General features: G+C 47.2%; 2 protein-coding genes across 10 annotated transcripts in view; both read right to left on the reverse strand.

The window, feature by feature from the left end:
• FAM184A (family with sequence similarity 184 member A) overlaps positions 1-16,118 on the reverse strand; it is a 176,945-nt gene extending 160,827 nt beyond the window's left edge. Inside the window, exons 1-2 of one of the 3 annotated variants that reach the window (XM_087865426.1) lie at positions 15,990-16,118; positions 3,841-8,387 (exon numbers count right to left, since the gene is read on the reverse strand). The gene's annotated coding sequence lies outside the window, so the exon portion shown is untranslated. Of the gene's footprint in view, positions 1-3,840; positions 10,321-11,972; positions 15,911-15,989 lie in introns of those variants that run through there. The other 2 variants (XM_087865425.1, XM_087865424.1) reach the window with 2 other exon arrangements.
• Positions 15,989-25,528, reverse strand: part of MAN1A1 (mannosidase alpha class 1A member 1) — a 185,176-nt gene continuing 175,636 nt past the window's right edge. Inside the window, exons 13-14 of one of the 7 annotated variants that reach the window (XM_087865430.1) lie at positions 22,603-22,694; positions 20,422-20,585 (exon numbers count right to left, since the gene is read on the reverse strand). In XM_087865430.1, the coding sequence (XP_087721556.1) occupies positions 20,551-20,585; positions 22,603-22,694 (127 nt within the window). In that variant the 3' untranslated portion in view covers positions 20,422-20,550. Of the gene's footprint in view, positions 20,586-22,084; positions 25,274-25,528 lie in introns of those variants that run through there. The other 6 variants (XM_087865429.1, XM_045798566.2, XM_045798564.2 and 3 more) reach the window with 6 other exon arrangements.

Here is a 25,528-nt window from a genome sequence, read left to right on the forward strand (position 1 = left end):
GGTGGCTTCACACAAACTTCTGTTTCCTGATGCGTTTGTGGTGGCCTTGCCCCTGGCACTGGGGGAACTCACGTTTAGCCCCTGGCTCTTCCATTTAACTACTTCCAGAGTTGTGGCAAGAAAACCAGGACCACAGAAAACCCAAGTGTTGACAGGTATCTTTTTACTTCTGATTCAGGCAGTGAGTGCCACGTCCAAGGTGGTGTACAAGCCTGAACACTTCTCAGGTCGGCTGCGGGTACTTGTTGCTGGGGGTGTTCTGCAAAAGCAAGGGCCCTTCGTCATGGAGCTAAACACACACACTTGGCCCAGGAGTCTGAGAAGCTGAAGAATCCTAGGAAGGTAGAACAGTGGCTGTTGCCTTATACCCAGCCAGTGAGCCAGCAGATAAGCGACAATGGGTGTGAGCTACCCAATCTAAATCGGACTGATTAAAACAATAAAAGGATTTACTGGACGGATATGGGGTACCTCATGGAAGTGAAGAAACAACAAACCAACCAGACTTTTGGAAAGGGCAGGAATTAGGGTAGATCCAGGAATTTAGGTAGTGAGACTTAGTATTTTTTTCCGAGGTACTATCATCAAAATAAATTTACTTCAGTATTTTTCAGTTCTTGTATCACTGTGCTTAACTTTCAAATTCCTGTTATGGTTTGGCCTGATTTGGGTCATGTGACTACTTCTTGACCAGGGGAAGTTATGGCGTGATGGACAATGTGACGCAGACTGCTACAGTGAGAGGTTTGGGGTGGGATGGGAAGAGATCCCATGTTTTCCAAAGGCAACTCAGGGGTTGTTATTAAAGAACGTTGGCATTGATATTGGGCTGGCAAAATGGCAGATATCCATCATAACCCTTTTGTCAGAAATTAATTTTGTTATATTCTTACCTAGAACCATAGTACAATTTAAATGAACGCTACAAACATTTAGGCCTTAGTCTGCTTGGGCTGCCATAACAAGATCCCAAAGTTGGGTGGCTTACACAACAGAAATTTATTTTATCACAGTTCTGGAGGTTGGAAGTCTAAGATCAGGGTGCCAGCATGGTTGGGTTCTGGTGGGAGAGCTCTTCCTGCTTGTAGATGGCCACCTTCTCCTTGTGTCCTCCCATGGCATTTCCTTCTCTCTCTTCCTCTCAGAAGGCCACAATTCCTATAGGGTCAGGACCCCACCCCCATGACTTCATTTAACCTTAATTAGGTCTTAAAAGTCCCATCTCCAGATACAGGCGTATTGAGGGTTAGCCCTTCAACATACGAGTTTTGTGGGGACAAAATTCAGTCCTTGCCATACCTACTATGGGGCTCACGATTTGCTAAATAACTCACTTTTGATGGTTTTCTTGTCCTCATGCACAAATTTGATTGCAATGTCTGGTGAGTGAGTGCCATTTCTTGAGCAATCTGTCAGGGTTTGTCAGGCTCCATGGAGAGTCTCGCCCTTCCACCTTCTGGACCAAGAGACCCCGTGCCCAAAGCAAGAGACCCTGCCTCTGATGGCTCATCTGTGTCTACTATTTTTCTGCAGTTCAGCTCTACAGCAGTCACGGCTCCAGTCTTGGTAGCGTCTCCTCTTCTCTTTTTCTGACACCCCAACAGGAATTACTAAGACAGGCCATGTGGAATTGTGGAAAGATGTGGAAGTCAGAACACCTGTGTTCTATTCCTAGCTCCAGCACTTACACGCTGTGTGACTTCAGGGAAATCACTTCAGTAAGTTCATTTATACCATGCAAGTGCATTGCTTTCTTACTTACAAATTTGGGGCTAGGCGTTGAGAAGTCAGTGGTACATGCTATGAAGGGAAAGTGTAGGGCGCTAGAGAACACGTGTGGGGGGTGGGGAGCTGCCAACAAATCTGGCCGTGTCAGTCACAGAGGGCTTTCTGGAGGAAATGACCTCGGATAGGACCTGGGAGCAATGGAGGGGGCAGTGTGGAGGAGGGGAGACACACAAGGCAGAGGGAACAGTGTGTGGCCAGGCCCTGAGGTAGGAGGGACCTGGCACACGGAGCTTTGGCCTGGATCAAAGAGAGTGATGGCAAGAGTCATTCATGTAAAGCAAAGGTGCGCAGGAAGGCAGTGGTGAAAGCACGCTGCCGTCAGCCCGGTCAAGGATTTTGTTCTGTGTCCCAGGACCTAAGGTGGGAGTAGGGGAGAGGCATCTCCAATATGTGTTTTCAAAAGATGGCTTGGACTAGAATGTGGAGGACTGGCGAGGGGGAGGGGAGGCTGGGGAGAGGAGAGGTAGATAAATGTGTTAGTCATTTCTAACCAAGGTTACTATGCCTGCAGGTTGTACTATATCTACCTGGTTGGCTCAGAGTGAGCCTTATTGAGTCATGCAGTCAACAACATCAATTGAACCAGGCACTTTTCTAGGTGCTGAGGATATACCAGTGAACAAAACACACAGGCTGCCCTCGTGAAGCTTACGTTCTAGTAAAATGGTTTACATTCTAGTGGGGTTATTGTAGGGTCAACGAGATGTATAAGCTACCCATGTGTGAATGGTTACTTGGGATCTCTAGTTCACTGATTTCTAGGGAATACTGGTTTTCAACTTCCTTCCTGTATTAGTTTCCTATGGCGGCTGTAACAAATGACCATGAACTTAAGACACCATGAATGTATTACCTTCAGTTCTGGAGGTCAGAAGTCCACAATGGGTCTCACTGGGCTAAAATCAAGGTGTTGGCAGGGCCGTGTTCCTTCTGGAGGATCTTGGGGAGAATCTGTTTCCTTGCCTTTTCCAGCTTCTAGGAGCTGCCTGCATTCTTGGCTCATGGCCCTTCCATCTCCAAAGCCAGGAACGTCCAGTCAAACCTGCCTCACATCCTGTCACCCCGATGTTCACCCTCCTCCATCTCTCTTTCACTTATGAGGATTCCTGTGATTACATTGGGCCCACCTGCGGAGCTCAGGAAACTCTCCCCATCTGAAGATCCTTCACTTCATCACGTCTGCCAAGTCCCTTTTGTCATAAAAGGCAACACACCCACAGGTTCTGGGGGTTAGGACGTGGACACCTGGGGGGGGCGGAGGGACATTATTTTGCTTACCACTCCCTAGTGCAGCTCTAGTGCGTTCAAATCGTGGATGGAATCAAGTTTCCTCTTCTGTCTTTTCGGTTTTGTTCTCAGTGTGTTACTGAGCAGTAAAGTGAAACACAGGGACATCCAAAGTTGGACCAGTCTTTTTTCTCCCCGTGTCTGAGAGATTTCAAGAGAATCCCAGAGCGCTTCCTCTGTATGAGAGGGTCAGGTGTCAAAACCACAGGCCTCTCCCAGTGCTGCCAGGGAGAAGAGCTCAGCAAGTCATTTCTGGTTATCACAGCTGACTCACTGTTCTCAGAATATTCCAGCCAGTATCTGCAAATCTTTAACTATGAGCGCTCTGTTGAGCAAGATTTCCTCCCTACAGGGTTACTGTAGGGAGGTGGTGGTGGGGTGGGGGGACCACTTTAAAGAATCCCCTGACACATTTTACACTACAGAGGTAGGAAGAGATTCAGGTGAATAAGAGAAGATATGGAACTTGTGTCCTTATGGGGGGAAAGAGACAAAGCAATTCCTTAAAGTATTATACTTTGCCAAAACGCTGCTATTAAGGTATGAGAAAAAACACCCCTGGGAATTGTTAGCGACCCATTTAAAAGGAAATTAATTGGCAGGATACAGTTGTAAAAATCTCTCCAGTGGCCGCTCCAGAGGAGTAGCCCTGATAAGGTAATAAAGGGTTGAGTTCAAGTTCTCTTTTTCCCTTGAAGCAAACGACTAGGGTTTCCTGAGTCCAGGTAAGAAACTGACAACTTAGGAGCGGAAGTGAAAACTTACCCCCTTCAGAGGCACGATTGTGAGACGTGCGTCCGCGGTGGGCGCGCGGTGCTGGGGGTGCCGGCGTCGGTCGGGGCCTCCAGCCAGTGAGCGAGACAGGTTAAGGGCTGGCGGTGGGGGTGCTTTAAACTGCGTGGTGACAATGGGCTTGAAGAGGAGGATAGGTACTAGAATCTTCAAGAAGGCAAGGCCATATCTGAAAGGAAGATGGTGCAGTCTGCCCTCCTGAGTCTCCTGTGTGACAGGGACAGGAGTTGACCATGGAAAGGTACGCTGACAAAGCGGACAGGAGAATGAGCTGTCCGGGCAAGTGTCTTCATTGTTTGCCATACGCCATGGGTCATCTGGTCAGAATTGCTTCTTCAGGGAAAATGATTCTGCGTTTTCCCCGGCCTGATGAGAAGGCCCCCGGGAGAAGCCGCCAATGAACTTTCGGCAGGACGGGCCTCACGTTTGAGGGACAAATGCACCGGGGACACCCAATAGGCAGTATGCACTTTCCTAGACTCACAGGGCATTTCTTTCTCCCTTTCGCAGCCGTGTTCAGAACGCTGCTGTCTGCTCTCCGTCAGCGCCTGTCACCAGCCCCATCTCCTCCGCGCCTTTCTGCCGCGCGCAACCCAGCGCCTGCAACCGCTTCGCTCCCGCCGGTCCTGCGCCGCCGTCTCGAGTCTAAGGGCACCGGCGGAAGAACAGAGGCTGCTTCTGCTACAAGTGGAGTCTCCTTCCCCACACTCCAAGCAGAAACATGGGAGAAGGGGGGGGGGTGTCTTTCTTTCTTTCTTTCTCAGAATCCTGGCATCACAACCCTGCTAGGATTTATGCGCATTGTGCATTGCAGTCTACGGCGATGGCTTTCTATTAAAGCTAGAATTGATTCACTAGGTAATAAATTGAAGAATCCTCCCCAGGCTTTCCAGCAAAATTACTTACGCTATTAGTAGCATTAAGCAGGCTTTTACAAGTGGAGATAAGCTACCCTGAAGTTCTGTCTGTCTGGATGCGGGAAACGCAGGGCTGGCTGCCCTACATGGCTGCGAGGAGGTGGCCGGAGCGGACGAGAACGTGGGCATTTGCGCCTTGAGTCCCCTACTTATATTTGTTCCTAGGACGGATCCATCTTCAGTGCTTTTGCTAGAAAGCCATAGCTCATTAAGACTAACCAGACACAGAGGGCAAAACATAACAAACAACACGTTTAAACTCTGACTTTGCCTGAGGGTTTGGTGACCTGCCTGCTCAAATTGCCCTGGTGTTGATCTTAAAGCAAAGCTGCCTCTGTAAATAAATCACCAGGGGGCCTCTGAGAGGTTTGTGTCTTCAGGTCTGTCGCTTCCCCCTCTGGCTGCCTGCAGTTTCGACAGTTGGGTGCAGGGCGGGCCCAAACCTGAGCAGCCTGCTTGCAGAGCTGCTGAGCCGCAGGCTGCCGGAAATCGGCTGAGCTCCTTTAAAAGTCCATCTCCGGGCCCGAGTGGCTCTGGAAAGAGGCTGTGTGATAGAGAATTAGTAGCACCTTGTCCTGTAGAGGAGCTCAGAAAAATTTTAAGTAAAATCTTATATTATTGTTATTATGGTCATCTCCTTTAAAGAATCACAACGGACCCTTTAAAAATACAATCGTCCCTTAATTTTATCTCTTCTAGAAGTGCTGATTTTCATATGTTGGGAAATGGTTCTTCCTCAAGAGAATTGGGCACATGGGTGAGCGAGCCACTTAGCAGCAATATAGTTAAAGTGTTGAGAGTTAATCATTTCGATTCCTACTCCCAGTAAATCTGTTTTGTGTGTCCCAGCTTGGAACGTTACGGAGCACACGGAGGAACATCTGAAGACAATATATCAGCGAGGCAGCCCGGCCTCCCTGGGGTGCGGTATTTGTGGATGTGGGGACTATGGAATGGGCCGGGGAAGGACACGGTGACCTTGCAGGCCTGATGGTTTCACATCGTTTCTTCCTGTCCTCCGGGAGAAGGGGGTAATGAAAAGCAGCAGAGCATGTGTTCTTCAGAGACCAGAAGCCACAAAAAATAGAAAGGGTAAGGAGCCGACTTTATCTCCTGAAGCCCACACTTAATGTACTTCCTTCTCCCAGGGATGAGAACGACATTGAACATTTAACAGCACACAGCGAGTGCAGTCCCTGCTGGAACCAGAGGGGCACTCCGTAGACAAGAATGGACTGAACACTCTAAGCCAAGCAGCACAGACAGAGGGGAGGTTGTTGCGGTTATAAGACACACAAATGGACTGTCAGCCCAGCCATAACTGCTACTCCCATCCAGCACGATGCTTTAGCATTTACAAAATACATCTGCTGCTCACAGACATCCTGCAGGGTGCACACTATGGGTTGCGTTCTGTCTCCCTGAAACTAATGCCGAAGTCTTAACCCCAGTGCCTGTGAATGTCACCTTATTTGGAAGTAGGGTCTTCGCAGATGGGATCAAGTTGAGATCAGACTCCATAGGCTGGGCTCTAATCCAATGACTGGTGTCCTTATAAAATGAGGACAATTTAGATGCACACAGAGAGAATGCCATGTGAAGATACAGATATGGAAGGCAAGACAGCCACGTAACAATGGAGGCAGACGTGGGCATTATGCAGCTGCAAGCCAAAGATGCTGAGGGTTGCCAGCGACCACCAGAAGCTAGGAGAGAAGCACTGAACAGATTCTCCCTCTGAGCCGCCAGGAAGGAACTGATCTTGCTGACATCTTGATTTGGGACTTTTAGCCTCCCGAATTATTACAGAGTATATTTCTTTTGTTTCAAGCCACCCAGTTTGCAGGATTTTGTTACAGCATCCCCAGGAAACTGATACTGTATTATATTTTTATTTTATAGAAGAAGAACACAGGTTTCAGAGATGGTAAGAAAGTTGCTGAAGATTACACAGACAAAAGAAAATTAATAGCGAGACTTAAAACCCAGAGCTGTGACTCCAAATCCCAGGCCCTCCCCACCACATGACCTCTGAAAACAGCCGGCATGGAGGTGAATAAGAAAGAGATGTTCGACAATTTCCATCTGGGCAGTTACTGGAGAGAATTGAAATCAGAGATATGTGTACCCCCATATTTGTAAAAGCATTATGCACAATGGCCAAACAGTGGACGCAGCCCAAATTGTCCATGGAAGGATGAATGAATGAACAAAGTGTGGAATATCCATGCAGTGGATTATTATGCAGCCTTAAAGAAGAAGGAAATTATGACACATGCTGCAGCATGAAATGAACCCGGAAGACAGTTTGGTAACTGAAATAAGCCAGTTACAGAAAGACAAATACTATAGGATTCCACTCACATGAGGTATTCAGAGCAGTCAAATGTGCAGAGATAGAAAGTAGAGCATGGTTGCCGGGGACGGGGGGAGGCGGCTGGGGGGGTTGTTCAATGGGGATAGAGTTCAGCTTTATAAGATGTAACCAATCTCCAGAACTCTTTTCAACAATATAAATGTACTTAATACTACTAAACTATACCCTTAAAATGGTTAAATTGTAAATTTTATGTGTAATTTTGTCACAATTTTAGAAGGAGAGCGATGTGGCTGCAGCTTGTTCTGCTAACAGGATGGTTAGCTTGGCCCAGCTATGAGAAGCAGCCAGATTGCACAGGCTGGTTTCCTCACACAAGAAAATAGTGTGCTGTCTGCCTGCAGCTTGCCCCCCGCGGAAGCATTCGAAGAAGGGAGGTCACCTGCCTCTCTGCAGGGGCCTGGAAGCCCAGTTCTGACGGTTGCCAGCTTCGCCCTTCACGCCAGCGCGCTCTGCCGCTGTTACTCCAATGCTGTCAGAGGCGGCTCAAGTAGCATCTGCCCTCGAGACTCAGCTCTGTTCTCTCAAAAGATTTGAGGAAAACACCCTTTACTTGGTGGCAGAAGAGTGAGTTTAATCGCACCGCTTCCCGATGTTGCTGGCTTGTGGTGAAGGGGAGAGTCATGAGGGGCCCTTTCATGGACTATTCCCTTCGCCTCCAGCCCCACGCTCCTTGGTAGCAGAGCTCGGGCCCACCGACTAAGACATGGCCTCAGCTCTCTGCTTCCTGGATGGGACGTGAGCACGGAGCTGCCGAGAGCTCCGGGGCTCCTCAGTGCTCTAGGTGAGTGGTACGTGACCCCCATTTGTTTGTTTGTCTTTGTGTTGCTGACACACAGTTGTAGTCTGATCCATGTGACATTTACAACCCATTCTACTGAGAGTTTAAGGGGTGCAAAGGGGCTCCACAGATACATAAACATCATACTGTTATAGGAATGTGTTGGTTACTCTCCATCTTGCCCTTTAGATTGACTCTCTGCCCTTCCCTGCTGACCTCTCAAAGTGACATGTCCAGTGCTCTCCATGCTCTCTGGCTTCCGATTGGGTTCAGCCCCTGGGAGACCCTGGCAGGGGACAGCAGGCGTCCACGGTAGGTATGGCCTCTGCTCCCTCCCCATGGCCTGTGGCTGCATTCCTCTGGTGAGGCCACGGTGTCTGCGGGAGTAGAGCCGGGTGGCCTCTCATGGCTTTGGCTTTCCCAGAGTTCCAGCAGTAGTTTTCTCCTGTCAAATGACAAAATGAAAACAATTTAGTAACGAATCTGATGTCCTTTTTCCAAGGGAAAACAATCCATGGGTTGGGGGAGCGCAGTGGAGCACTCTTCCAAAGGATTCTGGGCCAGGGTGAGTTTTATAGTGTTAGAAGTGGCAACGGGGAAATAGGGCAGGATTGACTGGGGCTGCATAGCTGACCTTATTTAGAAAGATCAAGGAACAAGGAAATAAATGTTGAGCCCAGAGTTAGCTTGGAGTTTGGGGATCGTCTGACTGGGTATACTGGGTTTCTGGTCAAGTGGAACATTTATAACAACACAAAAGTTCTGTTTGCTGACATAGGACACTGGACAGGAGTGATTCCATCTTGGGCCTAGAAATTTATGTCAACACTCCTTTTGCCCTTTAGGCTTTGGGGTGTAACAGCTTACTGTGGGTGCTAGGCCCTGGGTGTTTCATTATTGTTTGCTGGCTCTTTAATTCTTGCCCACACCTCTATAAATAGCTCTATTACTAAACTCTTCAATTACTCCTTTGAGTACCGTCTGAGTCCCGCTGAGACGCTGACTGATATATAGTGAATGCCAGGAGAAAAAAATATTATCACAGGGAACCAAGGGGCTGGGAAAGGATAGGTAATATAAAAAAAATACAAATCAAAATTTAATTGGTATACCGAGGTTCTCTGACTCACTGACTGGAATTTTTAACGTGAAAAGCTCAACAGTTCTACCAACTTGATTCTGCGGCTTTTTATTTTTGGTTGTCTTAAAATCTGTTAAGACTTCTGTCCTCTGTATGTTCTGACCACGATTCCTGTCCATGGATAAGTGTGAATGTTTCGAGGACCAGCTGTTTGGAGGAGCTACACGCTGGTGACCTAGTCCAAAAGGATAATAGTAGTAACAATAATAATGACCGTAAGAAAGACAGCTAACATTTATTGTTTATCACGTGCTGGGAATTGTGCTCAGTTTCTTTTCTATGTAGCATCTCATGGAATCCCCACAAGAGCTCCATGAAGCAAACACCCACATTTACAGATGAGAAAACCAAACTTAGAGAAGCTAAGCATTTGCTTTAGATTTTACAGTTAGATTTCCAACCCAGGCAGCCTGGTACAAGAGCCAGGGTTGCAACCAACTGCATGATTCTCCCCAAAAGTGGCTCTTGTCCCACTGGTGGTGTAGGAAACAATTTGGGGCCAGTGTATGGGCAAAGAGTTTGATTTGATTAGTTCTGTGCTTACATTTGGGATGACCTTCTATCTATGCAAAGTGCTACTGGTTTCCCATTTTCAATACTGGTTTAGTTTCCATTTCCAAATAATGGAAAGAGAAAGACTACATATATTTAAAGAAAAATATTAAGGAATTATGTAGGCTGAGTATGGACATGGCCAAAATTGTGACTGAAGCTGGGGGAACACTGTATCACTCCACACTGGCCCTCAGTGAGGTCCACGTGTTGACGCAGAACAAGCCTCTGCTAGAAACTAAAAAATTAAATATCTGCCCATCTGCTCCCAAATGCCTTTTCTGACTAACATACTCATAGTTTGCCTATTTCTAGAGACTGTTTGAATACAGCTTTGCTACAACTAAGGCTTCTCTGCCACCAATTGACTCATGGAGGGTTGACAATGAAGGGAATAATGTCAGTAGGATATGGGAGCTGTGTTGGTTCATGTGGAACTTCCTAGCTGAGGGAGGCTGGACAAGTGGGAGTAGGGTTATAATCTCTGGCAGGAGAAGAAAAGTCCGCAGCTCCCCTGTTGCATAGATCAGAGTTCTTCTTGCTCTGCTTGAATGACATGGGAGTGCCCATGACTGGGCTCCCAGCCTTGCATCTGCGGCAGCCCTGCCCTCTCCACATCATGGCCGCTGCACTTCTGGGAAGTCAAATACGGTTTCTCACCAGGATAGGGCAAGGTCCGCAAACCCTAATTAGAGGAAATAAGATACCCTGTAAGACAATGGCAGTCTCTGATTCTTGTTTTTTACCTCCCCCAGTTGCCCCCCAAATGTGCCACCTTACTGCTACCACTGCCACTGCTGCCACCAACACAACCACGACCATTACCCCCACTGCCTCCACTACCACCGCGGCTGCCATCACCAACCTCCCCCACATCCCCCTCCTCCTGAAGCTTAAGTCTCTTCCAAGTTCCTCATCCAATCCTGACTCAAGCAGCAAACAATCAGGCCACATATTAGCGGCTGCACAATAGGGCAGGAAGGGAGGTATTCAGCATGAGCCCGTGTGTGCTGTTGGTCTGAGCCATTATACACCCTGGTACTGACCATTGGGCTTTGACTAGTTCTGTCCCCTGGAAGACTTGATTCTGACTGGGGGTAGGGTGGGATGAGGTTTTTTGTTTTGTTTTATTTTTTTCTTCCAATTCCAAGTCCTCATTATGTGACTCAAGGGGAGGCTTCCAGCACAGATTTTTCACTCCTAGGCTGATCCTTGGGTCATAGCCCTTCAGAGCTGAGAGACTGAATTATAGCAACAGTCCAGACCGCATATAAAAATCTGCAGCAACCTGCGCAGGAAACCAATCCCCTTATCCACAATAAACAATGCAGAAAGCCAGTCTGCTTTAAGTCAGACCTCTAGGAGCCCGATTGCTATCTCTAGTGACAATCCAAGAAGCTGAACAATACCTTCTGTAACAACTGGCCCCAGACAACCAGGACTCGATGGATAACTGACAGCTTCCCTAAATTTTGTCCTTGTTTTTGACTTAGGACCAACCACAGAAAGCCAGATATGTATCCCTAACCAGTCATATAGGACGCCCCCCTTCTAGTTAGCCTGCCTACAGCTTCCCCGGACCAACAGCCTCCAATCAGGGCACACGTGAAGTCCTCACTTTTTCCCACTCTGAAGCGTCCCACCCTCTGTCTGGAGTGTCTGCTGAAAGGCAAGTGATGGTGGCTGACTCCCTTGCCACAGTGAGTTCAGAACGCATCGCCTTTGCTTTTCTCATTTGGTTGGTCTTTATTTCCACGGAGCCCAACACATGCTTACACTCTCATGCCCTGCCTGATGATGAGACTGCAGACCTTAGATTCTCCTCTGTGGACAAGATTCCCATCCTCTTCTGGGGAGCAGAGTGTGGCCAGCAGTGTGTCAGCATTTGCACTTTTCTGGGGAAGGGCCCAGGCAGGGCTTGGCTAGACTCTTGAGTACCATATAGGGATTGCCTGGCTTCTTTTAAGAGCCAGTGACCAGGCAAGACTGCAAATGGGGTTTAGCTCTGGTTCTTTATTTCCCAGTTCTACCTACCCCCTGGGGGTGGGGCCTAGCCCTACTCTTGCCAATTCCTCCTTCTCAAGGATTAAAGCCTAGCTTATGAACCCAAGCTGGCTAGAGTGGCCCTAATCCCCAGTGGATACATTTCCTCTCTGCCAGCTGTCTGTCACTGGGTCCAAATCCAGCTGCTTGGATTCTCCTCGTCCCACCCCTGCTCTGCCACCAGGGATCCTCGAAGCCCTTTCTTTCACCCTCTGCCAGCGCACACACTCCTGCTGCCTGGATCAGATGCAGGATTAGCCGGTTCTGATTTCACAACGCCCAACGCTATCCTACCTGAATCCTTCAGTCTCCCGGCCAGGCTAGGCTCTGGCCAAATTGTGGAACAGATTGCGAAGTGACCACATGATGGCACTATCAAGCCGCCGATGCTCTCAGAGAGCCGGCAAACCACGACGTCTCCAGGGAGTCCAGAACTGTATTTTTCTGTTTTTGTGAATGTCAGGAAACTGAAAAATGATAATGGTCAACAACCTCCAGAAAATCTTAATATTGTTTTGCCAGGAACTCTTCCTAATCAATGGCCATTGGTGTTTGACACTCACCAAACATCAATCAGCTAGCCTTCCTCTGCACATAGCCCCCTGCCCAAGGCCCTCTGCGCTTTCCACCAACACACACATTCCATCCTAAATAGTCTGCCAGTTGCTGTGAACCCAAAACTACACACACGGAGATTTAAGAAAGATTAAAATGTCTTACCTAAGCATGAGTGAAATGATTTCTCCTTTTGTTTTGGTCTATCATCATGCTAAGTAAATAGAAGCCTTTTCCCTTTCCATATACATGGCTGGGCAAATCACATGCCCGAATGAAAACTGCCCACATCTAGAAAAATCCCTCAGCTTGCTCCGGCCGATTAGTCATTACATATTTACATAGCACTGGCAAGGTTGCCCAGGTAATCACACAAACATTTGATATTTTCCTACACCTTTCTTGGCTGATTCAGATTCTTAGGAATTGAGGTTTGCTTTGTGCATGCTTTTAAAAACAGCACTGGTGAGATTTTTTTGGACTTCTTTTTTTTTTTTAAGATTTTATTTATTTGACAGAGAGAGAGAGCACACAAGCAAGGGGAGCTGCAGGCAGAGGGCAAGGGAGAAGCAGGCTCCCTGCTGAGCAGAGAGCTCAGATGTGGGGCTTGATCCCAGGACCCTGGGATCATGACCTGAACCGAAGGCAGGCACTTAACCAACTGACCCACCCAGGCACCTGCCTCGACTTATTTTTTAACTTGACAAATGATAGCCTGATATTCTCTGAGCTCTGTGTAGAACACAGCAAAGCACAGTTGGGAGAAATACATCTTTAGGAGCAAGGTGGGGAGGAAGGGTGACCTAAATCCTGGCTCAACTTTTACATTGTTTGTGACCTTGGCCAAATGTTCTCAACTTCTTTGGCCTTTGATATGCTTATCTGTGAACTGAAGTAAAGAGTTTTTGACTTTTAAAGCCATTTGGGGGGATTAAATAAGATAATGCATGTCCGCATAGTGGGTGCTCAATCATTCGTGGCTAGGATTCGTCTGTGTGGATGGGATGATCACAGAGCATAACCTATGGTCCAACAACTGTAAGACCAAGAAGCTTCCTGGTGCTCCTTCGGAAACCCCGCGTGGTGATTAAGAGCATGGTCTTTTGAGTCAAAATGTCTCTGTTTTGCCACTTTTGTGGCAGACAATTCAGAAAAGGTAAGATAAGCTTTCCAAGCTTCAGTCTCCCGGTTCGTAATGGTGATAACCATATTCCCTGCCTCAACACTGAGAAAGTGCAGGTGTTAAGGGTGGCATTTTGTCCCCTCTTAAAAGGTGTCAAAGCCCTGATCACCAGTACCCAGCCAAGGTGACCTTCTTTAGCAACAGGCTCTTTACAGATGGTCAAATTAGCATGAGGTCATTAGGGTGGGCCCTAATCCAAGGCAACTCGTGTCCTTATAAAGGAGGACATTTGGACACAGAGAGACACTCACGCAGGGAGCACACCGCACGAAGGTGCAGGCAGAGATCGGGCTGATGCACGTCCAAGCCAAGGGATGCCGAAGATTGCCAACAAATCATCAGGAGCTACCAAACAGGTTCTCCCTCATAGACCTCAGAAGCCACCAGTCCTGCCGACACCTTCATCTCAGACTTCCAGCCTCCCGAACTGTGAGCCAGTGCGTTTCTGCGAAGCCACCCGGGGCCCCTCTCTGTCTTACGCGGCCCGAGGAAACTAGCACCCCGACGCGCTAACCCAGCGCTTGGCCCCGGCAGGCACTCGGCACGTGTTAGTTCCTATTGCTGCTGCTGTCGGCCGGTGAGACCTCTCCCCCTTCCTGACATCAGCTCCTGGATTGCCCAGCCATATTCCCAGCCGCTTTCTCCTGCCTGGTGACTAGAACCTGCATTTTACTGATGCTTAGATACAGGCAGAAAGGAACATACAAAAGCAGATTTCAATCAAGCCGTTGTGTAGATTTTTTTTTTAAAAAACTGAGGCACTTTGAGCAGAGCATCACTAAATAGAAAGCCGGTGTATAAAGAATGATTTTATGCAAGGTAAGGGTGGAACCAAACAACTTCTGTGATTAAATTGAGAGGTGTTCTGGCAGGTGTCGCACCCGTGGCCAGCAGGAGACAACCAGCAGTACTGAGGGAGGGAGATGCCATCCTGATTTGCTATTCACATATCTCTGGGGAGTGGAGGTTCGCCTCATGAAAAACACAAGATTCGAGCACGGCTCTGTGGTGGCAGCTTTATTTTACACTTGTCCTGTGACAGCACAAAGAAGGCAGTTTTATTCTCTCATTTCTTGATAGGACCTGTCCTGCTGGTGACAACGAGGCAGAAATCTTGACTGATCTGCCCTGTGACTTGATTTTGGATCTTGGCAGCCAGACTGGCTCTAGAACGACCTACACATCAGAGAAATTCACACAGCTTCTGACTCCCAGAAGACTTCAATCCTAAGTACGTGTTGTAAGACTAAATGAACGGCAAAAATAAATATGTATTTTCTTAATACTCGATGCTGGGCCTTAAAGATCATTAGGGCAGCCCCACAGGAAAATGTGCTTTCAAAGTTTGAGGTAGAAAGCACTGGTGGTCTTACTTTCTGGAGAAATTAAAATTACAAGCATTCCCTTCCTCTCATACATGGCTGTGTACAAACAATCCCTAGAAATGAACTGTCTGGAGTATTTTATTTCTTAATTAATCCAGTTTTGCTATTTGGTATAAATAGGATGATGTTCAGGCTGAATGAATGAACAGGAAAGTTTAGGGGATACAATCCAAGAAGGAGTTTCAACTCCCTCCACATCTGCTGCTCTATTTTGCTTTAAATTAGATTTTAAAATTAATTTAATTTTTCATTTGAAGGGGCTCAGTTTTCTCTCACCCCTCTCTCTTCTCTTCCAGCAGTTGCCTCTCCTGTCTGTGTCCCTGGTACCTCCCTTGGAGACCAAACACCACTTTCAACATCACCTGATAATTCTTTTTCCATTCTATATATGTATATACATACACACACACACATTTTTTTTTTTATCACCTAGTTAAACAGTTAATGTTTCAGTAAGAAGAGCATGACATTGGTTGACAGGACTAGGCTTCTTGGTATATGAAAGAGATAAGCTCTCTTCCATTGTTGTTAGAAATCCCACCCTGTGATTCACCTCTTTCTAAAGTAACACCCTCTTTCAACATGCAAATACTCCAGGTACACAACACACAGCTCGACATACCTTCACCTCAGTTCTTCATCTGGAAAACTGAGAAACAGCATGGGGCGAACTATTGCACAAGGCCAATGCTGAGAATCAAATGTTCATGTATTTATTAATAGTCAGCTTCCTGCCAAGCAAGATTTTTATCTGCTGATAAAAATGCAGATACCATATGCAGATACGGTATGCAGATACCATACAAGAAAATAATGGTAAAATAAAAGTAGGGAATCCGAAACAAGAAAATTATACACAATAACAGAAAGTAAAGACTAAGTTAGGAAAAACATGTGTACGTGGTGGGGTGGTAGGGTGGGCTACATAATTTCTATAATTTAGCTTTAAATATGACTCTGAGGTTCTTAAAAGGTCGAGGGTCAAAGGTCAGTTACATGTTTTGTTTTTTGTTTGTTTCTTTGTTTTGTGATCAGAGAGAAGAGTGAGGCCTCTAAGAGATGATGTGTGGAACTTCAATGTCCTTCGCCCCATCAGCATGTGGGTACAATGAACTGACATTTTCATTAATAATATACTTTCCTCTAACTTCTGGCCCCCACTTGTCAATCTTGGCATATGTTTCTTACCTTTCATTTCCTGCTCTCCTCCATTTCCCTCTCTTTCCATATTTCCTCCAGTCATCCTGACAAACAGCAGCACCAGCAACCACCAAATATGACATCCGTTTATGCAAACAGACCGGGGTGGGGTAGTCACCCATCTCCTGCTAGTTAGATGAAAAGAGATTTGGGGATCCCATTTAGGTTCTCCTATGGAAAGTGTGGGATTGCATCCATGCGTCACTAGTACATTTCGAAGCCATTTAAAAGGTGGGAAGGAAAGAGACTGAAGACAAATGTGGCCCCTTCCCCAGCTTGGCCTTGGCTCTAAGGTTTTTTGTCATTGTGAAACCAAGGTTTCCTTAAGTGTTCTTAACAAATAAAGGTGGCTGTCCTGTTCACTCAGGCTGCTTAATAGAATACCATAGGTTGGGTGACTTGTAAACGACAAACATTTATTTCTCACTGTTCTGGAGGCTGGGAAGTCCAAAGTCCAGGCACTGGCAGATCTGTGTCTGGTGAGAACCCACCTCCTGGTTCATAGACTGCCATCTTGCTGTCTTCTCACATGGCAGAAGGAACGAGGGAGTTCTCTGGGGTCTCTTATAAGGACACTAATCCCATCATGAAGTCTCTACCCTCATGACCTAAGCATCTCTCAAAAGCCCCACCTCCAAACACCATCACATAGAATTCGACACATGAATTTGGGGGGACACATCCCGTCTACAGCTGTGGCAGACTCCTCTGCTAAGCAGTGGGCTGGGTATAGACATGGAGAACTCAGAACTTTTTTGTTTTCAGTTAAAAATGGACTCTTTTTAAAGTTGCCTATATTGAACACAGCTGAAATTCCTTGAGTAGGAAGAATAATGTAAAGTTAGGGAGCTAATCCAAGACAAAGGAAAGAAACCATGAGTTCACTTGCATTCGGGCTGAAGACTGGGCTCCTGACTGATACGGTTTCTTCCCTCCCTGCTTTGCACACATCCTCAGATCACCCCATGGACCCTCAGCAGCGTATAAGCCCTCATGCGAGGCATCATCATCTTTTATTAACTTGTCCGTCTCTCCTTCTGGGTTCTGCAGTTGCTTGAGGGAAGGGATTTTTGTCTTTTATCTCAGTATCACCGATTCCTAGCAGATTCTTAGTACCAAAAGGGCAGAAAATCCATTTTGTTATTTTCAGTACCCCCTGCTCAGACTCTAATAAATATTGGTTACAGGAATAAATAAATTAACCAGCAAATTGCAGGCACTGAATAAGTATTTGTTCAATTAATGAATTGTACATGGAAATTAAGTCTTATTTTTATGCACTTGGGGAGTTAACTATCTTGGGAAACATAAAATATGTACTGTGTAAAGAGATTATCTTATCACTTAAAATCTCTAGTTCTGTCTTCAGGTTTTTCTGATTATGCAGGTGATGCACGTTCTTTGAAGAAAATCTGGAAAACACAGTAGAAAATAAAAATGAAATTATGAACTGTTAATATAGTCCCACTCCTACGGCACATGCAATTTTTATCTGCTTTTTACTTAATCATGAATTTTTCCCACATCATTAAATCTTTTTGGTTAACATCCTTTTTAATGGCAATGCAATATTCTGACTTATTGATGTGCCTTAATTTTATGAGCTATTTCTCTTATTACTTCTGATTTAGGTTGGCTTTGACTCTTCACTATCATAAATAATATTGCAGTGCAAACAGAATATAAATTTCTGCCTGTGTTTCTGATTGTGTGCTTAGAATAGATTTCTAAAAACCTTTTTCTCCCCAGTTGTTCAGGGCAGTGTACTGGCACATTCTGCCTTTCATTAGTGGGTAAAGGTAAACAAGGTTATCAGGTATTAGTTTGCCAATTGTCCTTTTTTGAAGATAGTGGCCCAATCATTTCTACTACTCTAGCCTGCGACCTCCCGTGCGGCATTGTTTTCTCAGCCAGGCTTGCAAAGCCACTCCCCCACCCCCGGGATAGCCTGGGTGCTCTGGACATTTCTTTGACATCCAAAGAAGGGTTTTGAGAAAGGAGATTGATGGGGTCCATTCAGGAGTGTGCTCTTTAGGTGGAAAGAATAAAAGGTAAGTGCATTTTTATGATAGCTTTCAGTCATCCTGAACACCTACCGACCTAAGCAACCCCCTGAGTTTATGCCCCTTGTAACCCTCTGAAGAGTACTCCGGACTCACACAAACTCAGGGACATGCTGAGTCTATGAACAGAGCGTGTGGCGGGAGATCTTTCTGCCTAAAATCTCTCATTAGAGGAGGAGAGGGCTATGCTCTAGCCCAGTACCTTAACGAATCCCTAACGAACGCCAACTTCCATAGCAGGAGGGACAGCGTATCCGGGCTCTTTCCCGGCTAGGACCTAAGTGGCTACAGTAGATTTTAAACTGGGCTGAATGGAAATTATGAGGCCAAAAACACGGGGCTGGTCCTGGTCCTGAGTCTACACTAGGGAGGCTTCTGTGTAAATCCTTGCTGCTGCTGCTGCTGCCCTATGATCTCCAGCTGCAACTGGGATAGAGGCTGAGTGGTCTCTATAATAAGCCATCGCTCGTTCCTCAGGATGGCACTCAACATGGTCATGAGGCTCAGAAGAGGGTCATGAGGGTCAGAATGCCAAGGGCCCACTTCTGCTTTTAGAAATTTTATGGGTTACAGTTCTCTGAGAGGTTGGCTGGTCCAGGAGAAAGAAAATCTTTAGGAAGTCAGGGGAATTGGAGTCATGTGTTCGGAAGCTGCTTACCCCAGGAATGAGATGAGCCCAGAGCCAAGGACAGGGTAAGAACGGTGGCAGAGGGAGGGTCTAGGTCACTGGTAACATGCCCAAGTTCATAGCAACTCGTAGCTCATTCTGCTACTCTGGGATTTTTTGTTTTAAAACACACAACAACATCCCCCTCCCCCTTTTTCTGGAAGTAAATGACAGGCAGGGTTAAAGCAGACATTTATTAATTAATGGCATGAACTTTAAATAAATGATACACACACTTAACTCCAGCCCAAACACTGCAGTTTAAAAAATTATCACATGGCCAACAGCCCTTGCCAATATATTTTTACAAGGCTGTTAAGCACTGCCAACACTCTGCAATGTTGAGCCAAATTACCCTGGATTATTGTGGTACAGGCACAACACCATGTTTTTGTGAAAGAGTGGATGTGCCAGGGGAGCAATCTATATAGTTCATGAACGTGGCAGTGGGAGGCAGAGGTGGCCGGTGGCAGCCAGCCTCTTAGCGCTGAGGCTCCGTCCTCCGTACCTCTGATGGCCCGTGGGCAAACAGTTCGGCTAAGTGGGACATCTCCTTGGGAGGCAGGAAAACCCAGATCTGGGCTTTGTCTTTTAAAACCCCAAGAATATATCTCATAAGTAGAGGTAGGAACTTCTCCCAGCCTAACCTTTGCCTCAGTGTATGTTGTCCTGTAAAGTGCCAGTGATCTTTTCCGAGAGCCGATCTCTACCCTGGCTGGAGCTCAGCTTTTGGGAGCCTGGTGCAGGTCTCCTGGAGATCATCACCCTTAAAACAGACCCCGCACCCACCAAATGCTTACCGCATCTGTGCCAGGCCAGGCCGCCGCCTGCCTTAACAGACGCGTCCCCCGGTCCCCTTCCGGAGCCTCGCTGCTTCCCAGCGCTCCCAGTGGGGCTTCCTTCCTGCCTCCCTGAGGCTCCTCTTGATTCCCTGACCTTTTGCCAAATTGCATGATTAGTCAGCTGTGGTTCAGTCTGTCCTTCAGCACCGGGGGATGCTGAGGCCCCGAGTTTGGCTAAGATTGGTAACCAAACCAGATTAGAGCTGAGAGGCTGCCATCTGGCAGACGGGTTACTCACATCTGGCTTTTTCCAGAGGTTCTCCACACAGCTGGCCCTTGCCGTGCACCGCTCATGATCACAGGGCAAGCGGAGGTGTGCAGGGGCTGCCGGCGAGGGCATCGGGGGTCACTGGGGAACAGTGGCCACGCAGGCCAGCCACGTCAGCATGACACTCGCCGTGGAGCGTGAGTCCGTGTGCCCTAACTGTTGACTGAATGAAGAGATCAAGGATTTCCACCAGGGGAGACGCCGTGAGAGAGGGAGAGGAACTATGTTTTATACTAGAAAATGTAGATAACTAGTCCTTTTCCCGGCACCAACCACTCTCCCCAGCCCAACCTCCACCGTCTGAAGGAGGGATGATGGGGAACAGGTAATGGGGATACACTGGCCTTTTCCTTCCCTCCCCTGCCGTTTTTCTGCCATTAGACGAGGGTACGACGCCTGAGCAGGGAAGGAAGAGGACTTGAGCCGGGGGAAGTCAGTGTATATTCTCTCTCTCTAAGTCAGTATATATTATCTGTACAATAAGACCAGATGGCAAAGGGCGAGGAGAACGCTCCTTCCTTCAGGTGGCTATCGAAATGAGAGGGGACATGAAGCGGAAGGCGAGGGGTCCGCTGCGAATGTCCCGGGGACCATCTGCCGTGGCGAGGTGAGGGGCTGGCAGCAGCCGGAGGGGCAGACTCTGTCAGGCAGTAACGCGCCCTGAAGGGCCCGCTCACGGTCCGTCTCCCCTCCCCCAGCCCGGCTCTCGTCATGAAACGCTTCCTGGGCCACTGTGGTTGGAACCTGGAAATGCAAAATAAAAGAACAAAGAAAGTATGGTGCCAAGCCAGTGCAGTCTGCGCTTGCCATCTGTGAGTTTTCAGAGCGGTTTTGCTTCCAACCTCCCTCCAGAGGCGACTGACATTATTTTCATATGCAGAGCTTCCCATATCCTGGCAGCCTTCTTTGGCTGCCAGAAATAGAGTATCAGGGTCGACAAGCTTCCCCAGAGATCCGATCCATTCAAGGAGAACCTTCTCTGTGGCTGCCCCCTCCCTGGGACTGGGGCAGCGTGTGCTCCCAGTGGTGAATCGGGTGTGAGACGCGCTGTCTGGAGGAGGCCCCTGCGTGGCGAGAAGCCGGGAGGGCGGTGCAGCTCTGCTTCCCTCCTCAACAGCAGCCCAACATGGAGAATCTGCAATGACCCTGTGTTTCTTCCTGGAGAATTCTGAACTTTTCCCCTGGCTTTCAACACTGACTTAGCCTGGCTCCACCCTGCTTATGCAACTTGTTTTTAACTTGTCCTCAACATCCCATGGTGAGTCTGGTTGCCCTGTTGGCCTTATTCTTAAATTTCTCATCTTCCATAGAATCTTCCAGGTCCCCTGGCTCTCTTCCTTTCTGATCCCTGGTGGCGCTTAGCGTGCATTAATTCTCTCTCTCCCAAAGCTCACCCTGGTCTCTTAGGCCAGTTTTGTTTCCCCAACTCAGTTAAAAATGCACTGAGTTCAGAGTCACTACCTAAGTCTTCTCTCGAAGCCCTCTCTTGGTAAATACAGGCAAGGGTGGCACTTTCCCTGGGGTTCAGGAATTGGGTCTCCTCCCTGCGACCGAACACTTTCAGCTGCAACCTGCTGTGGGACAGGGAGGGACCAGGCAGCTAGTTCCTGGAAGGGGAAGGAGAATGGGGAGCTGCGGGGCAACAATCTGGATGAATAATTCCTGAAATTCATTTACATGCAAGTGGACCAGATCCTGGGAAGGCCACTAGGGCCCCTGCCCCTTCTTGTCATTGCTCATCTTCTCCCTCTAGGCTGAAGGGTAGGGCTGGAAAGGAAGCCACAGTGTATGGTCTGAGGGGAAGGAACCCACACCACCTCACTGTGCTGAGCTCCTCCCTGGGTGGGGAGGTCCATGTGAAGGAATGAGATCCCGCTTTTGGAAATTTGACTGCAGTAGACGCCCATCTAAGTATCTGCACCTCTGAGGTAGGGGGAGACCTCTCCTTCTTGATGCCAGCATTTTACTTCCTCTCACTGGCCACAAGATAGGTGGGAGAACCCCAGCCAGAGCAGTTGCAACTTGCTTCTCCTACCCCCAAGGAATTCCAGAGACGGGCAGCACTCCAGATTCCCTGTGCTTAGCATTCCTCCCCTGGGAAGGCCCCCACCTGCTCTCTGTCTCTTCTCCAGTGTCCTCCTCCCCCTCCTTCCCAAGAACCTGCTGGCCCACATGCACTTCATGCCCCCTCCTGCTTTTCATTCATGCTCTCACACACCTCACTCCTGCCCTGTCTCCTAGGCGTTCCTTGATCTTCCATGCCCCATCCCCTTGTTCCATTGTATCTTTTTTTTTTTTGAAGATATATTTATTTATTTGAGAGAGGGAGATAGAGAGAGAGTGAGAGAGGGTGCACAAGTGGGGGAGGGGCAGAGGGAGAGAATCTTCGAGCAGACTCATCACTGAGCATAGGGCCCAATGCAAGGCTCGATCTCACCACCCTGGGATCAAGACCTGAGCCGAAATTAAGAGTCAGACTGAGCCACCCAGTCATCGGCCCCATTATATCTTAAGTCGTTGGCTTTAGGCAGTCCCTCTGCCTGGAACACTCTTTCCCTGGATAACCCAGAGAGCTCCTTGGCTAATTCTTCAAATCCTTCATGCCTTTGTTCCAATCTCTTGCTCTCAGTGAGGTCCACCCTGACCACCTGATCTTCATGCCACACGTACAGCATGTACTATACCCACGCTCCTGATTGTCTTACCCTGCTCCACGTCTACATTTTCCCATAGTTCTCATCTTCTAATGTTCAATAGTCACCGTATTTATGAAGTTTATTGTCTTCTGCTGGAATGCCAGCTGCCCAGGAACAGGAAGCTTCATCTGTTCGTCCACTGATGTCTCCCAAGCACCTGGAATAGTGACTGGCACATGGTAAGCATTCACTCAATCAACAGCTGAAGAATCAATTAAAGAGAGGCCACCCTAGTCTTGATCTAGCAAGAGGCAGAGCTGGATTCAAACTCCAAAACTGGTCATCTTGCTTTCCTATCCCAGAACCCATGGCCTGTCCTGGTGAAGAGCACATTATTGGCTGCTTGAGAGATGCCTGGTAATTAGATTTCCCCATCGGACTGCTCCCTCATAGCAGGGAGACCAGACTTATGGCTGTGAACACAGGGCTTTGCTTTGTTTTTCCTGGGCGACAGGTCTGCTGGCAGCCCGTGTGTTCTGATGAAGTGGCATGCTCCTGGTCACAGGGCACCAAGCTCTGTGGTCCTTGGCAGTGTCCTGAATGGGCTTTCTGGAAATAACACAAGCTGTCGGGCCCATGCTGAGTGCTCAAGAAACATGCTTGAGATCTCTCCAAGTCAGACACCTGTCAAATCCAGAATTGGCTCCTGGCCTTGTTGGAAGGATTTGCTCTCTAGGAAATGATGGAGGGAAACAGCTGGGGCTTATAAGGCACGAGCTGGAGGTGCCGGGGCAGGACAGAGCCTGAGAGGGTGTGAGGGAGAATCAGGGGAGCAGGGGCACCAGGCATCATCTGGGTGGCTGTTCTCTGGGCAGAAAAGCAGTTGAACCCTGAGGGTTGGGTTGCTTCGGTGGTTTTGTCTTTTTTTTGCTTTTAATTAGAGTCTAGGGATGGAGGTGCTTTACCGTGAAGAAACCATAATGTCAAGGCAGAACTGGGCCAACCCTTCACCAGTTTCCTTAGAACAGATTCTCTCCTGAACTCCCATTCACCTGATCCTTTTACTTGTTATGCTTGTGGTTCTGGTTTCTGTTTTGCTTTTCTTGTTTTTCTTCCTGTTGTTATTATGTTGGTATTAAGGACAATTTTCATCATCATCTTGATAGCTTGGCAATAAAAAGTTACACATTGTATGGATTCTGGGTGAAAGGAAACATTCATATTTATTCTCATACTTAGCGGCTCAGTGTTAGTGTTTCTAGGATAGCCTGGGAATTAATGTTTTAATGAACACCCCTACTGCTCAGGAATCCCATTCTGGAACATATTTATCCAGTCAGAGAGCAGCCTGTTAGGCTGGTATTTGGTCAACAACAAGCATTTCTTTCCCACAAAAGAGAGTAATGGGATTAATTTAGCATTTCCTAGCTTGTGGCATCTATTTCGACATAAATCTCTATATAGAGATCGATTGCACATATAACCATAAAACAGAGTATTTGGGGAAATATTATGATGAGGAAAATTGGAACACAAGCACAAATCAGGCCTTGGCTTATGACGTACAGGAAACCAATGCATGTTCTCGGGAACAGCACTTAGAAAATGGACTTAATGAAAATAAATCACTTCTATATAATTTCCCATTGCACAAAGTTGACATCTGTAGCTATCTCAGTATTTGGAATGACCATGGCATTGTTTTAATTAATCCTGGGTGATGCTGGCTGATTCAGTTTTGCTCCCGATGGATATACATTTTCTCCCCATGAGTTGCTTTGTAACAGAATTTTTCAAAGTATGTCTCAGGATTCAGATTGTTACTTTTTGATCACCTAACAAATGAATAAAACACATCTCTTAAACAGTACTCCGGTGACTTGAGAGACTATAGTTGGCTTTCCAAAGTGTATAGTTTATCAGGACGCACTTTGCCCCTGGCCGAGCTCACCCGGTCGAGCAGAAAATAGAGTGTCACACACAGTAGCAACTGCCTGTTCCACACGAGCATCTCTTCCTTGGTATTCTAATAAAAGCTCCCAAATGGATTAAAAAAAAGGCTCACCTTCTTCACCATATATTAACTGGCATCATGGAGGGAAAATGAGCAACTTTAGCAAAATTCTCCGGATACAAATGGGGCGAAGAACCTACATTTGGGGAGCTCCTGGGTTGACTGGACCAACTGTATATACTTGGTGACTGTCGCATCTCTGTAGAATAGTGGTTTCCAACATATCTCATCTTCTTTCCCCTTTGAGGGTCTGATTAAAATTTCAGATCCTCACCCCTGAAAAACACACATACCCTCACAGACCCCATCCGTGCGAGGACCCCTAGGTCAACAATTGCTCATCGGACACCATACTAGCGGTTTCTTATCTTTATACTCTTTAGTGCTTGTGTACTCTGGAAATGCGCCAAAATGTTGTGTTCACACTGAAACGTGTATACATGCTACACACATAATATGAATGACATTTTCTCCATTAGAATGATTAAAGGAAATAATGTATGTGAAGGTATGCCATAAAAAGCCAAATCTGAGAATGCTGATATTATTATTATTTGCATGGGGCATTTAAAAATTCAGCACTAAAGCTGCTGGTTGATGTTGCAGCAAATAATTTATTTTATGGAAACTGCTCTAAAATATGACCTTTCCATTCTCATAATCCAATGCCTCATTCTTCTTCTTCCTCTTCTTCTTCTTCTTCTTTTTGAAGATTTTATTTATTTGACACAGAGAGCACAGGAGAGCACAAGCAGGGGGAGTGGCACGCAGAGGGAGGTTCCCTGTGGAACAAGGAGCCAGAGGCAGGGCTCGATCCCAGGACCCCTGGGATCATGACCTGAGCCAAAGGCAGACACTTAACTGAGCCACCCAGGTGTCCCCAAATGCCTCATTATTTTTGTTTCATTTTAGCGCTTCATTTAAAAAACCACAGCATGCCTACTCTCCACCATTTGTGGCCTGGGTACTTTTGGGTGCCTACCATATTGAAGGCCATTTGTATTCTATAAAAAGACCACTTCTCTGTGGTACCCTGA

This window comes from Ursus americanus, chromosome 11, assembly GCF_024610735.1.
Source record: "Ursus americanus isolate L20-20 chromosome 11, mUrsAme1.1.p, whole genome shotgun sequence".
Lineage (NCBI taxonomy): Eukaryota > Metazoa > Chordata > Mammalia > Carnivora > Ursidae > Ursus > Ursus americanus.